Source organism: Dunckerocampus dactyliophorus, chromosome 2 (genome assembly GCF_027744805.1).
Source record: "Dunckerocampus dactyliophorus isolate RoL2022-P2 chromosome 2, RoL_Ddac_1.1, whole genome shotgun sequence".
In the NCBI taxonomy this organism is placed as follows: domain Eukaryota; kingdom Metazoa; phylum Chordata; class Actinopteri; order Syngnathiformes; family Syngnathidae; genus Dunckerocampus; species Dunckerocampus dactyliophorus.
The window spans coordinates 48491286-48507155 of record NC_072820.1 but is presented as its reverse complement, the minus strand read 5'-3'; the positions used below and the strand labels follow the sequence as shown (position 1 = coordinate 48507155).

The window sequence follows — 15870 nt, the reverse complement described above, 5'->3', positions numbered from 1 at the left end:
AGGCAAATTTTAACGCGCACACACGCGCGCACACCACAGTTCAGTTCCAAATATGAAAATTGTAAATAGTTCATGGTGCTATATTTGTAAATAAATTGTTATTTTGGCGTAAAACATCCCTTTTTTGTGTTGTTGATGTTGTGGTTTAGTTGTTTACATATTTGAGGTGTCACAAAAGCAAACACATTGTGTCAAAGTGAAAAGTTATGTTTGAAATGGATCTTTTCACAAAAAGCTGGTTTTCTCCCTTTTTTAGTCGGGAACTGATATTTTCCTGAAACTTATCTGTGTTGTACTGCTGATTACTAAAGAAGGGAAAAAGGTAGAAACAAACTTTTTTTTTGTGATGAAAAACGGGAGTCTAATGTTTCTTTTGCTAGCTTCCATGTTTATACACCATAGAACACAACATTCTGTGTGCCTTGAAAAATCTGTCAAAATCGTCCAAAATGGCCGCTACTGAAGGGGTTGAATTTTGAAAAATGGGATTGAATGAGTTCAAACAAAAACTTCCAACAATGTTTTATGGTTTTATATCCTTGCAGTGACCATGTAGTAACAGCTACATTCATCATAACATGTAATACCTACAGTACTTTGCCGCATTTTGGTCATTTTAGCATTCTTTTCATCTGTTTTTATATCTGTGGAACGCACAAAAAAAAGAGAATGACAAGTGTGTCCATGTCTCACATAAGGATTGTGGATGTGGAATTCCCCCCCAAAAAAGGTGCACTTTTCCTTCAAAAACAGAGTGGAGCGTCTTCATGGTCACAATCGCTGAGTGGTGTTTCTTTGGGAAAGTATTACACAAAGTATTCCACGTACCTCGTTAACAAACACCCAGTGACTGTCCTTGGACGCCAGGTTGGTTTCCACCGCCTGCACACACACACACAAAAGCACTTTATTATGTTTCATACACACCCTGAAACATTGCACACATGCACACGCAAGAACACTTGATCCTGCACACACTCAAAGACGCTCGCATGTGCAGTATGCGTACAGTATGCGTACAGTATGCGTACAGTATGCGTACAGTATGCGTACAGTATGTGTGTATACATTTATGTAGAGTACATGTACAGCAATGTACAGTGTGCATACAGTCACGTGTTGTGTTACATTTTGTGTTAGGGCGTTGCGTGGCTTTGCGGCAGCGCGCCAAAGCAAAGGACGGCTACGACTATGAGCATCGTTGGAAACACGCCCACCGATACGCTCTGCTCTTTCTGTCATGAAGGAGATGATGATTAAATGCTCCAGGGGTCATGGATTCGGTGCGCTGTTACAAGGAGACATGGCGGAGAAGAGGAGGTTATCCTTCCAGACTAGAAGTCATTTTCAGAAGGTGGAAAGGCTGGCAACCACAGGGCTGAAAGCAAGGACGTTCATCTTTTTATGAAGGTGTTCTAGAAGTACTTCATGTGTTCTGTGTTCCGTGTTCTGTGCGAGTGACTGAGGACGTCATTCAGCTATCATTTCAAACTCCACGTCGTAGGAATGGAACTCGTGTCTCGCGTGTCTTCACTGCAGGTCGTTTGGCATCGGAATCGAGGTAGAAAGCGTTGGGACATAAAAAAAGGAAGTCTTTTTATGTGTTTGCTTTATAAAGGTGCTTTTTTATTTTTTCTATTTCTGCTTTCAGAGAGGAGGACGTGATGTGGCCCCGTGGGGGTGGGGGGGTGGTCATATTACGCATTCAGCACACTGCCTTTTTTGTCAGCCACACACACACACACACACACACACACACACGCACACACACACACTCCTGTGGAAAGGCATTATTTCCATCCATCCCTGTCATGAAAAGTTTCCAAAACAGAAAACGCTTGTTTGCTGCGGTTGTGATATCATTACCACCAAACCACTAATGACTTGCTTCAGCTTTCTGATTTCTCTGTTATGTCTAATTTTCTATTCTTATGTCTTCTATTTTGGGTCATAAGAGGGTAAGGTGCCTATAGGGGTGTTATTTCATGTCTACAGGGCTCTAATAATGTAAAAAAAACATATTTAGAACCTCGTAAACTGGGTTTCTGTGTCTTATGTCTTATTTTCTCTTATTATGTCTATTAAGAAACTCAAACAAAGCTCTAATAATGTAAAAAAAACATATTTAGAACCTCGTAAACTGGGTTTCTGTGTCTTATGTCTTATTTTCTCTTATTATGTCTATTAAGAAACTCAAACAAAGCTCTAATAATGTAAAAAAAAACATATTTAGAACCTCGTAAACTGGGTTTCTGTGTCTTATGTCTTATTTTCTCTTATTATGTCTATTAAGAAACTCAAACAAAGCTCTAATAATGTAAAAAAACATATTTAGAACCTCGTAAACTGGGTTTCTGTGTCTTATATGTCTTATTTTCTCTTATTATGTCTATTAAGAAACTCAAACAAAGCTCTAATAATGTAAAAAAACATATTTAGAACCTCGTAAACTGGGTTTCTGTGTCTTATTTGTCTTATTTTCTCTTATTATGTCTATTAAGAAACTCAAACAAAGCTCTAATAATGTAAAAAAAACATATTTAGAACCTCGTAAACTGGGTTTCTGTGTCTTATATGTCTTATTTTCTCTTATTATGTCTATTAAGAAACTCAAACAAAGCTCTAATAATGTAAAAAAAACATATTTAGAACCTCGTAAACTGGGTTTCTGTGTCTTATGTCTTATTTTCTCTTATTATGTCTATTAAGAAACTCAAACAAAGCTCTAATAATGTAAAAAAAAAACATTTAGAACCTCGTAAACTGGGTTTCTGTGTCTTATTTGTCTTATTTTCTCTTATTATGTCTATTAAGAAACTCAAACAAAGCTCTAATAATGTAAAAAAACATATTTACAACCTCGTAAACTAGGTTTCTGTGTCTTATATGTCTTATTTTCTCTTATTATGTCTATTAAGAAACTCAAACAAAGCTCTAATAATGTAAAAAAACATATTTAGAACCTCGTAAACTGGGTTTCTGTGTCTTATTTGTCTTATTTTCTCTTATTATGTCTATTAAGAAACTCAAACAAAGCTCTAATAATGTAAAAAAACATATTTAGAACCTCGTAAACTGGGTTTCTGTGTCTTATATGTCTTATTTTCTCTTATTATGTCTATTAAGAAACTCAAACAAAGCTCTAATAATGTAAAAAAACATATTTAGAACCTCGTAAACTGGGTTTCTGTGTCTTATGTCTTATTTTCTCTTATTATGTCTATTAAGAAACTCAAACAAGCAGTAAAATGAGCGATTTTAAGAAACAGTACAAGCAGTTGATGTTTCTAAAGTAGGGGTGCTCCGATCGATCGGCCACCGTTCAGTATCGTCCGATTTCCGTGAAAAAGCACGGTATCGACATATCCCGATACTTGCTTATAAACGCCGATCCCCTTCGCCTATACCAACCGTCTCGTGCCCACTTCCGCTTCACAAAGCCACAACAAGCATGTCTGCCGTGTGGGACTTCCTGTCATTGCTGTTACGAGCCTTGTCACCTTCCGACTGAATGTATCCACAAGTGGCAAAGAACCCGCCCACGGTCTTCTGCGTTCTGATTGGCTGTGGATCATTCTCAATCAATCAACCCCCTTCGTGCAGGGCTGCCCGTTTCCTGTTGCATGACCGCCAGCTGCCGGCGGTCATGCATGCCGAACGAGGGCAGAAGCTACGCGGCTGCGGGCGCCTGCAGTAAAGTCAGTGAATCTCGTGTTCGTGAGGACGATGAGGGGGAATACGTTTTAACAAGGGTACACAAACGCCACAGCCCAACGGCGCCACGACCGTCGTAGCGAAATATGCCGGAGTCACTTCATTTTCTTGTGTCCAATCTCGTACGTTGATCATTAAAATTCAAACGAAATGTGAACCTTGAGAGTGTTCAAACGAGGGAGAAATGTGATCAAGTGTTGATAAAAAGTGGACGGTGAGGGTCCACAGCCTTAAAGCAGCAACAACACAACACAACACTCACAATTGTTGTAGTTGGCTGCTTGTGGATTCCACTCATTGCGAGCTATTTTTGCGTCCCGCAATAAACGGGGGAACGCTGTACTTCCTGTGGGGAAAAAGTGCTTCGGTTTTCATACGTTTCCGTTTTTGGCGGACATTTTGGAACAAATCAATAACAAAAGGTCTGACTGTACATGAAAGCTTTTACACTGAAGGGTTATTTGTTACAAATGTCCGTAACACACACACACACGCACACACACACGCACACACACATGCACGCTCCTGTTCATGAAGTGCACGTGTTGCTAGTAATGCCGCTGAGTGATGCAGCTTCCTGTATTTTAGTATGCAACGCCATGTTTGTGTGTCTCTACTACATCCTGAGGCATCTTCTCCTCTCCTAACGCTCTGTGCGTGTGTGTGTGTGTGTGTGTGTGTGTGTGCATGTGTGTGTGTGTGTGCATGTGTGTGTGTGTGTGCATGTGTGTGTGTGTGTGTGACAGCCATGATGGTGCCTGAGTGGCTGAATGACTCTCCCAAACAATATGGCCACAGGAGAAGTCAATAGCCCCACACGGCCAAAATGGCCTCTGTGGTACAACTTGACACCATCTGCGTGTGTGTGTGTGTGTGTGTGTGTGTGTGTGTGTGTGTGCGTGCGCGTGTGTGTGTGAATCCACTAGCACCCTCATTAACTTTGCTGATACGCATTGAAAGGATGGGGGAGGAGGGTGGCGCTAACACTACGTTGGTGCTTGTGAGCCAAAAAAAAAAAAAAAAAGCCGACTTAAGATGCCGTTGATGCGTTTGAGGGGTTTTCAAGCTCCCGAATGACTCAAAAGCTGAAAAAGCAGGTGTTTTATTTTGGCACCGATTGTCAACAACAGAGGGACGTATGGAGGAGCACTTGCATCTCCATTAGCGAGATGAATGACCGCCGCTAACGCCAACATGACGCTGAAAAATGACACAATTACCTATTTGTCATGGTGTGTGTGCACGTGTGTGTGTGTGTGTGTGTGTGTGTGTGTGTGTGTGTTTAAAAACGGGCTGATCCTCCTGCTTAAACATGAACGTGCACGATGGCGTGCTAAAGCTAACTTCCTGTTGCGGGTGTGGGCAAACGCACAACACGAGATCTCGGGGTCTTTCTGAGGTGAAGAAGTCGTAAATGTGATTACGGGGTGAACAATTCTTATTTCCATATGACGAATATTTACACGTTTGACCTTTACGGCTCTTAGTAGCAAGCATGCTAACTGGTGCCGTGCCCGGCAAAGCCGGAGAGCAATGAGTGGCAGGTCTGAGATCAGCGGCAATTACAATTAGGCTCTAATCACCTCGACTGTGTGTGTGGGGGTGTGTGTGTGTGTGTGTGTGTGTCTGAGAGACGCTGTCACTTTAAGAAGCATTATTTGTTGATAGCTAATGCTAATCACATGACTACGAGGAGACTTTTTAGGAGCAAACACAAAGTCAAAGACGACAGGGTCACACTGTGCTGCAGGACACACACACACACACACACACACACACACACACACACACACACACACACACACACACACACCTTGCGGCATGCTGATCAATTCAACTTTATTGACACGACACTAAACAGCATCAGCTAGCCTGCTAACGCTAGCTTGTGCTAGGACTAGGGATGTGTGCAATTAATTTAATACAATTTTTTATTATGTTATATTATTATTAATTAATTAAATTTATTCAATGAAATTGCCAACAAAGCAAATTAAATTAATTACATGAAATTAAATGAATTAATTATTACAATTTCATCACTTTTGCCATTTTTTTTTACACATTTTGAACAATATTTGTTATGGATATTGGACATTTTTTGATTTAGTTTTCATTTTATTGATATTACTGGAGAATTACTCTAAAATATACTTTTACAAGAAAACAAAAACAGCAAAAATGGGAAAATCAGCAGTCATTTTGCAAGAAAAAAAAGTTGTTATCTACCGATTTTACAAGAATAAGGTTGTAATGTTATGAGGAAAAAGTAAAGTAATTTTAGTCGCATTAAGTTGAAATATTAAAGAAAAAATATGCTATCTTTCCTCATAATATTATCTTATTCTCACAAAATTACGACTTTTTCTCCTTAGATTGTCATTTTTAGAAAATTAGGTTGCGGAAAAAGTTCTAATATTTCAGGAATAAAGTCAAAATATTATGGGAATAAAGTTAGAATTATGAGAAGAAAATTTACAAGAAGAAAGTTGAAAAAAACAACAGCAGAAATGGAAAAAACATTACGAGAAAAAAAGTGGTCATTTTACAAGAATAAACTCATAATATGAAGAAAAATGCCATTTTAGTAGCATAGACTTGAAATATTACAGAAAAAAAATGTTCTTTTTTTCCAAGTTGTCATATTATGAGAAGCACAAATAAAAAATAAAGTTGACATTTTTGGAATGTTAGGTTGTGTGGGGAAGTTTTATTATATTAGGCAAATAAAGCCAAAATATCCTGGGAATAAAATCATAATATTATGAAAAGAATAAGTATGAATATTATTTAAAAAGAGAGTTTTGGAGGCATGTGACATGTGGGGTAAGGAAGGCGGAAGTGAGAAGGGCTAGCTAGCCATGCTAATTATTTTCTGCGAATTATTTTCTCAGAAAATCACGACTTTATTTTCGCACATTTACAACTTTTTTTTCTCGTAAATTTACAACTTTAGACTTTAGAAATTTAGACTTTAGAAATGTACATTTTTTCGAGTAAATTTACCAATTTATTCTCATAAATTTATGAATTTTTTTTTTCTCTGAAATTTATGACTTTTTTGTGTAAAATGTTGTAAATTTACGACTTTTTTCCTCGTACATTTAACATTTTATTCTTGTAAATTTATGACTTTTTTTCTCATAAACTCACAACTTTATTTTTGCACATTTACAACTTTTTTTCCCGTAAATTTACAACTTTATTATCGTAAATGTAGGACTTTTTTCTTGTAAGTTTACGACTTTATAAGTGTACATTTTTTCTCGTAAATTTGCTACTTTATTCTTGTGAATGTGTGAGAGTTTTTCTCCTAAATGTAACACTTTTTTTCCGTTAAGTCGTAAATTTACATTTTTTTTCGCATGAATTTGCTACTTTATTCTCGTAAATGTAGGACTTTTTTCTTGTCAATGTACGACTTTCTTCTCGCAAATTTATGACATTTTTTCTCTGAAATGTACAACTTTTTTTCTTGTAAAATGTTGTAAATTGATGACTTTTTTCCCTCATGAACTCACAACTTTATTTTTGTACATTTACAACTTTTGTTTCTCGTGCGTTTACGACTTGATTGTCATGAATTTATGACTTTTTCCTCATAAATTCACAACTTTATTCTTGTGAATGTACGACTTTATGATTTTATGCTAATGTGGCGCTAATACTCGGTCTGAGTCTACTATAAGTACTGTCGTCAAGTACTGATTTGGCAACGGTATCAGATAATATGTACATGATACAAAACAAAACAATCTCCCCAGGGGGCAATTAAATAAATGTTATTAAAATGAATGCAAAAATGTAAAATGTAAAATAACATAATGTAATAAATAGATACGCAATTAATGAAGGCAGTCAAATTAGCATCATGCTCATGCGTGATGAGCGTTTTAAGAACTTGATGGAGTAGCGGATGAGGCCACTTTGAGAGGCCATGAAAGATAGATGTGTGATTTGTACCCTGAACGCATCTCGTAAATAAATCACTGCTTCTTGCTCACGTTCCGCTGCTGCTAGCTTCACTTCACACACAATGACTGACAGGCCCAAAAAAGTCACTTCACATTTAAATATCCATGCTCATCACAGTCATCACAGTGGCTGGTTCTGACCCACACCCCGGCAGAACCCCCTCACTGATGTGTGTGTGTGTGTGTGTGTGTGTGTGTGTGTGTGTGTGTGTGTGTGTGCGTGCACACAGCCAGAAGATGCAGTTAGCATGTGTTGTGTGGAGAAGGTGTTTGGTGAAAACATTTATTCCAATAAAAGTGTGCGCTATGAAGGGACTTGGGCCGCCAACACGCGGCCACAGCCAACAGGAAGCTAATGAGCAGCGCTTCCACGCCTGATTGGGCTCTTGAGACGCTGGACACGGTTTGCAGCGCCGCCATTTATGGAGGTCACAAGGTCTCACACACACACACGCACGCACGCACGCACGCACGCAGACTAGCAGGATGCTATCAGCCAGAGGTGACATGAGCGTGCCCACCAAACGAAGCGTCCATGTGTCTCATCAACGTGTGTGTTGCTCTTGTTGTTGTTGCAGATTAAAAAGCAGATGTTTTCAAAGCGATGCACGCAAACACACACACGCACGCGCACACACACACACACACACACACACACACACACGCACACACGCACGCACGCACGCACGCACGCACGCACGCACGCACACACACGCACACACACACGCACACACACACGCACACACACACGCACACACACACACTCACACACTCACACACGGCGTGATGCGCACCCTCATGCAAGTAAAGTCACACAACCACTACCTGCTGTGTCATGGTTGACTGCAGCCGATTACAAGTATTAGCCCAAAAATATGCATAACTCAGCACACTTTACGTATTCATCTGCCAAAATTAAACATTTTCATGCATAAAAATGGCTAAATTAAGTAAAAGGCAAATATAAGGCATTCAGAAGATGCATTCAAAGACGTGATGTGATACAGTGGTCACTCGCTGATGAGACAATAGCCAAAGCAGGAAGTATTCCCAATGCTAACATATGTGAGTCTATATTGTGTCTTATTTATGTCTTATTTTCTCTTATTATATCTACTAGATTGGGTAATAGCAGGGTAAAGGTGACTATAGGGGTGTTATTTCATCTAATCATGTTAAAAAACATTTAAAAGGTTGTAAACAGGTTGACTGTGTCTTATATGTCTTATTTTCTCTTATTATGTCAACTATATTGGGTAATAAGAGTGTAAAGGTGACTATAGGGGTGTTACTTCATGTCTAGAGGGCTCTAATAATGTTAAAAATGTACTTAAAAGGTCGTACACAGGTGGTTTTCAACGTCTTATACATCTTATTTTCTCTTATTATCTCTAGTATATGTCCACTATATGTATACCCATTGATATCGATTGATATCGAGGGCTAAGATGCAAGGAAGTGAAGATTCAAGCCTTCGGTACCTTCTATTAATATGGGAAACTAGCGAGCAAGATCGACGAGCTGGCAAGAACGTCAAGACCTTCAAATTTGTGCTGAATGGCTACTAGCTAGCATCCCAGAGGCTTACGTGAGGAGCTAGCCGACTTCAGTACAGTCCGAGCGGCCAGGAACAAGAGCCTGGGGAAGGGGCAAAGGAGGTGGGCTTGCACTGTATGCGAACAAGCTGTGGTGTCATCCCGGCCATGTGAACATGAAAATGTCCATCTATACAGCATTTTTTTTTTTAATTATCAGGAAAAAAATCCGATACCTACTGTATGTCTACTGATGTCACATTTTTATGCAATATCAGGCCGACATTATCAGTGGGCTGATATTATTGGATATCCCTACTTATGTCTTATTTTCTCTTATTAATTCTACTATATTGGATAAAAAGAGTGAAACGGTGACTATAGGGGTGTTATTTCATGTCTAGAGGGCTCTAATGTTAAAAAACATATTTAGATGGTTGTAAACAGGTTTTCTGTGTCTTATGTTTTTATTTTCTCTTATTATGCCTACTATAGTGGGTGATAGGAGTGTAAATGTGACTATAGGGGGGTTATTTCATGTCTAGAGGGCTCTAATGTTAAAGAAAACATATTTAAATGGTTGTAAACAGGTTTTCTGTGTCTCATATGTCTTATTTTATCTTATTATGTCAACTACATTGGGTAACAGGAGTGTAAAGATGACTATAGGTATGTTATTTCATGGCTAGAGGGCTCTAATAATGTTAAAAACATATTTAAATGGTTGTAAACAGGTTTTCTGTGTCTTATATGTCTTATTTTCTCTTATTATGTCAACTATATTGGGTAACAGGAGTGTAAAGGGGACTATAGGTATGTTATTTCATGGCTAGAGGGCTCTAATAATGTTAAAAACATATTTAAATGGTTGTAAACAGGTTTTCTGTGTCTTATATGTCTTATTTTATCTTATTATGTCAACTATACTGGGTAACAGGAGTGTAAAGATGACTATAGGTATGTTATTTCATGGCTAGAGGGCTCTAATAATGTTAAAAACATATTTAAATGGTTGTAAACAGGTTTTCTGTGTCTTATATGTCTTATTTTCTCTTATTATGTAAACTACATTGGGTAACAGGAGTGTAAAGATGACTATAGGTATGTTATTTCATGGCTAGAGGGCTCTAATAATGTTAAAAACATATTTAAATGGTTGTAAACAGGTTTTCTGTGTCTTATATGTCTTATTTTCTCTTATTATGTCAACTATATTGGGTAACAGGAGTGTAAAGGGGACTATAGGTATGTTATTTCATGGCTAGAGGGCTCTAATAATGTTAAAAACATATTTAAATGGTTGTAAACAGGTTTTCTGTGTCTTATATGTCTTATTTTATCTTATTATGTCAACTATACTGGGTAACAGGAGTGTAAAGATGACTATAGGTATGTTATTTCATGGCATGGTTAAAAACATATTTAAATGGTTGTAAACAGGTTTTCTGTGTCTTATATGTCTTATTTTATCTTATTATGTCAACTATACTGGGTAACAGGAGTGTAAAGATGACTATAGGTATGTTATTTCATGGCTAGAGGGCTCTAATAATGTTAAAAACATGTTTAAATGGTTGTAAACAGGTTTTCTGTGTCTTATATGTCTTATTTTCTCTTATGTCAACTATATTGGGTAACAGGAGTGTAAAGGGGACTATAAGTATGTTATTTCATGGCTAGAGGGCTCTAATAATGTTAAAAACATTTAAATGGTTGTAAACAGGTTTTCTGTGTCTTATATGTCTTATTTTCTCTTATTATGTCAACTATATTGGGTAACGGGAGTGTAAAGGGGACTATAGGTATGTTATTTCATGACTAGAGGGCTCTAATAATGTTAAAAACATATTTAAATGGCTGTAAACAGGTTTTCTGTGTCTTATATGTCTTATTTTCTCTTATTATGTCAACTATATTGGGTAACAGGAGTGTAAAGATGACTATAGGTATGTTATTTCATGGCTAGAGGGCTCTAATAATGTTAAAAACATATTTAAATGGCTGTAAACAGGTTTTCTGTGTCTTATATGTCTTATTTTCTCTTATTATGTCAACTATATTGGGTAACAGGAGTGTAAAGATGACTATAGGTATGTTATTTCATGGCTAGAGGGCTCTAATAATGTTAAAAACGTATTTAGAAAGTCGTACAAATTTACAAAAATAGGAATCCGATTTGATGGAAACCAGTTAACCGTGATAAAGGAGGGATTACTGTGCACATGCCGGCTTATAGACGTATGAGGTGCATACGTGTAGCGCTACCTGCTGTATGAAGGCGTGGGCGGCGTGGGGGCTGAGCAGCAGGATGGCTCTCCTCAGCGTGTCCCTGTAGCGGTTGAGTTGCTCCGTCCTCATGGAGGTGAAGAGCTCTGTGAAGACTCTGCTGATGTTCCTGTCCACCCTCTGCACCGACACCTCCAGACCCTGACGACACGTCTCGTCCAGGAACGCCTGAAGGCCTCGCATGTCTGCGACGACAATCAACACGACCGTCAGTGAAAGGACGAACGCATGGATGCACAACCCGCACACGTGACAGTAATAAAGATACATGTACGACTTTATTCATGACCACAGCTTTTAATTATGCAACTCAAAGATTTATTGCCCGTAATCAAACATCAAGGTCTCGGCTGGCGACCAGAAGGTCACAGGATCGATATCCACACAGGATGAGCCCTCATAATAAATAATAATCACGTTGGAATAATAACTTCATGACGTTGGCATCCTGTGTGTGTGTAACATTGAGCGTCACCTTGGCGCGTCTAATAAATGACGGTTAGCAAGCAGGCGGTGTGGTCGGGACACGCAGGTCCTCTGAGACGTGTCACGTCCTCGCATCCGCGGCTTTATCACGCGTCTCCGGTCCCGCGGCTGGCGGGGGACGTAAATCAACCCGGCTGGAGGGTGACAGCGTCAGGTCACATGACCTCGGGGCCAGGAAATGTGCCGCGAACGCGTACCTGCCACTCGACTTGATACACAAGCCGATGCTGAGCGCGAATCACCGTGAAAATGTTTTACTGTATATACTGCAATATATACTGGAATATATTGTATATTTAATGTCCCACGCTGAGGGGGCGCGGTACTCCACCACACCTGGAAAGGTGCTTGTCGCTGCCGTGCTTCGACAGCAGGGGTGTCCAAACTTTTTCAGCGAGAGGGCCACATAGTGAAAAATGAAAGGATGCAACTTTGCCACTTTGACGTTTTGTAAAGCAACACATGAAGTTCTAAATATTTCAAGGAAGAAACTGCATCTCAGCTTTGCCTTTTTAAAAATTATTTTCCAGATATTTCAACTTTCTTCCTAAATAAACTTTTATTCTTGTAATATTACGCCTTTATTCCCAAAATAATTTCACTCTATTTCCATAATATTGGAACTTTTTCTCCAAACTCATTTTGTTTTGTTTATTTCTCATAATATTCACACCTTATTTAAAATTACAATTTTTTCTTTAATATTTCAGCTCCATGCTACTAAAATGACATTATTTTTCCTGTCCTGTGAGTTTATGCTCGCAAAAGTACATCATTTTTCTCTTCATAGTTGGACTTATCACAGCTGCTTTCCATTTCTTTTTTTTATTTTTTAATTTCCCTACTTCAACTTTCTTTTTGTCAATTTTCTTTTCATAATATTGCTAATTTATTACCATAATATTACGACTCCCCCCCACCTAATTTTCCAAAAATGACAACATTCTTGTCTTTATTTCTCGTAATAATGTTTTTTTTATTACATATCTTTTCTTGATTAATTCATCAAATGACGTTTTTCCTCATAAAATAACCATCTTATTCTCATAAAATTGCAGAATACAACCGTTTTCTCTTAATATTTTGACTATTCTTGTAAAATTGCAGCTGTATTTTTTCCCATTTCTGCTGTTGTTTTTTTTTTTTTAATTTTCCAGCGACTTCAACTTTGTAACTAATTTTTCAAGACAGGGAACTTTATTTTGGTTTCATTTATTTCTCATATTATTACATTGTTTAAAAATAACATATTTTCTTTAATATTTCAACTCTATGCTACTAACATGACATTCTTTTTCCTCATATGTCAGGAGTTTATTCTCATAAAATTGCAACATTTTTTTCATGTTAAAATACGACTTTTTTCTCAATATTTTGATTTTATTTTATGGAAATGACAGCTGGTTTTTTGTGTGTTTAATTTCAACTTTCTTCTTGTAAATGTTTTGGTAATTCTGCCTTTATTCTCATAATATTCCAACTTTTGTTTTGCTTATTTCTCATAATATTACAACTTTTTAAAAAATAACGTATTTTTTCTTTAGTATTTCAAAATTATGCTAATAAAATGTCATTTTTTTCCTCATCATATTGTGACGTTATTCTCGTCAAATGACGACATTTTTCTCTTAATATTTTGACTTTATTCTTCTTGCTGCTGATTTCTCCACTTTTGCTGTTGTTTTTTTTCCGTTTTCTTGTTAAATTATATTTTTAGAATGTGCCAATTAAAAAACAGCCGTGGGCTGCAAATGGCCCCCAGGCCGCACTTTGGACACCCCTGCTCTATTGAGCGTAAAAGCCTGTAAAACTTTATTGAAACACACCAACAGCAGCCTGGTGTTCTGTGTTGTACTGGATGGTGGGATGGAATCCCCCAATGTAGTTCTTGTCTTGTCTGCTAGGGGGCGCTGTCTGTTTTGGCAGCGTGGTGCCGTGGCTTCATTTATGTTTGATGTATTTGTGGAGCGTGCGTCTTCACGAAAGCTAACATTAAAAGGCTTCCTGGCTCCACACTCCAATGCCAAACAAACCGGCGCCGGCGTGGCGCCTTTCAACACTACGTGCGCCGGAGGAGAACACGCCGCTCGTCCGTCTGGTGTGAAGCGCCATCTCTGATCGGCCTTAATTGACTTCCATGTTTGCTCTGCGAGAGCATCTTCCTGGCTAACGAGGGACTCTAACGAGCAGACGCCACCGCCGGCCGACCCTCCAGAGATGAAAGCGGGAATGTGTTTGCTATTCCCAGAAAAGTCGGCCGCCGCGCTGCCCTTCGGAGCGGAACGATCGGCGGTCGCAGACACGAACACGGGCGACGTGGTGGAAGGAACACGCTGTGTCACCGTCGGCGAGGAAGAGCAGCGAGTGTCCTCAGAGGCTTTTTCAAGTCTGGTGACGCACTTTATTCATTTATTCCGTCATTCAAGATGGAAGACAGGCGGGAGACCACGTGGACCCCTTGGAAAGACCTCAGCGTGGACGTCCCAGGCCCAACTACTCGAAGATGGATGCAAACATCCTCCCTGTGGGAGGCATCCACATACTTTTGTCCACATGTTCCCGAGCTGTGAAGCATCAAAGCTACAAAAGCTGTGATGTGTAATGACGTCCCACTCTCTACAAGGATCACAGGCTGAGATGATGAGGTGTCAGGTGTCAATCAAACTTGAACGCAGCGGCAGTGTGGAGCTTCGGGTCTCATTAGACAGCAGCGACACACACACAGACGACGTGTGTGTGTGGGTTTTTTTTTTTTTAACCTGCTGCGTGTCGTCTCTGCTCTCGGTCTTCTCCGAGTCAACCTGTCAATCAAGCAGACAGAAACTTCCGCTCGGGTGTCTCCGGCCTGAGTGTGAGCGTGAGAACGGCGTGGGCGAGCTGCCCGCACGCGCCCACGTGATGCTCTTTCACGCCGACACGTCACGGGGACTGAAGGAGACGCTGAATGGGGCTCCTTGAAGACGGAAGCTGTCTTGTCGTCACGGCAACAACAAGACCTTGGAGTGGTAAATGTTCCAGGAAGAAAGAGCAAGTCAACAGTCCTCTAATGAGGCGGCCATGTTGATCATCACGAGCCCTTCCACCCCCCCTGCCAATAGCTGCCATCATCCAAACACAATTAACAAAGAATTACCAGCGTGAACTTTAGCGGCACGTTTGTTTGTGGCGCCTCGTCAAGCCAAACATTCAATTAAAGGTCAAGGCCATAAAAGCGGCGATGGAGAGGTTGCGTTTAATAAGTCACCTCCGATGTGATGCCTGCGCCATTTCACCGCACACGTCCACGTAGGAAAGTCCGACATGGAGACACTTTGTCATCGTGTCCTGAAAAACACCTGCACCGTTCATCTCGACCGCCCCGTTATTTACCATCCTCACCTTCACATAGCTACCACTACGGAAGCCACGATGCCTGATGATATCATGCTATTATATACTGTTTATCACGCTATGATGCCACGTTATGATGTCACAATGTGATATCACATTCTGATCACGCTATGATTCAACGCCATAATGTCGTGTCATGGTATCATGCTATGATATCAAACTATGACATGATGCCACACTATGATATCACACTATGATGCTATTCGATGATGCCATCATAAGACATCATGCTATGATATCAACCTTTGACATCACACTATGATGTCAGGCTATGATATGGATATCACACAGATGCCACACTATGACACCATGCTATGATATCACTTTATGATGTCACACTATTACAGTATATTAATATAATGCCACACTGACACCATGCTATGATATCACATTATGATGTCACATTATGATATCACACTATTACAGTATATTAATATAATGCTACACTGACATCATGCTATGATATCACTTTATGATGTCACACT

General features: G+C 39.3%; 1 protein-coding gene across 4 annotated transcripts in view; it reads right to left on the bottom strand.

The window, feature by feature from the left end:
* The window catches only part of grid1b (glutamate receptor, ionotropic, delta 1b), a 163343-nt gene that overhangs the window by 46986 nt on the left and 100487 nt on the right, over window positions 1–15870 (bottom strand). For all 4 annotated transcript variants that reach the window (XM_054769135.1, XM_054769136.1, XM_054769138.1 and 1 more), the window contains exons 4-5: window positions 11489–11694; window positions 829–882 (exon numbers count right to left, since the gene is read on the bottom strand). In XM_054769135.1, the coding sequence (XP_054625110.1) occupies window positions 829–882; window positions 11489–11694 (260 nt within the window). The remainder of the gene's footprint in view (window positions 1–828; window positions 883–11488; window positions 11695–15870) is intronic.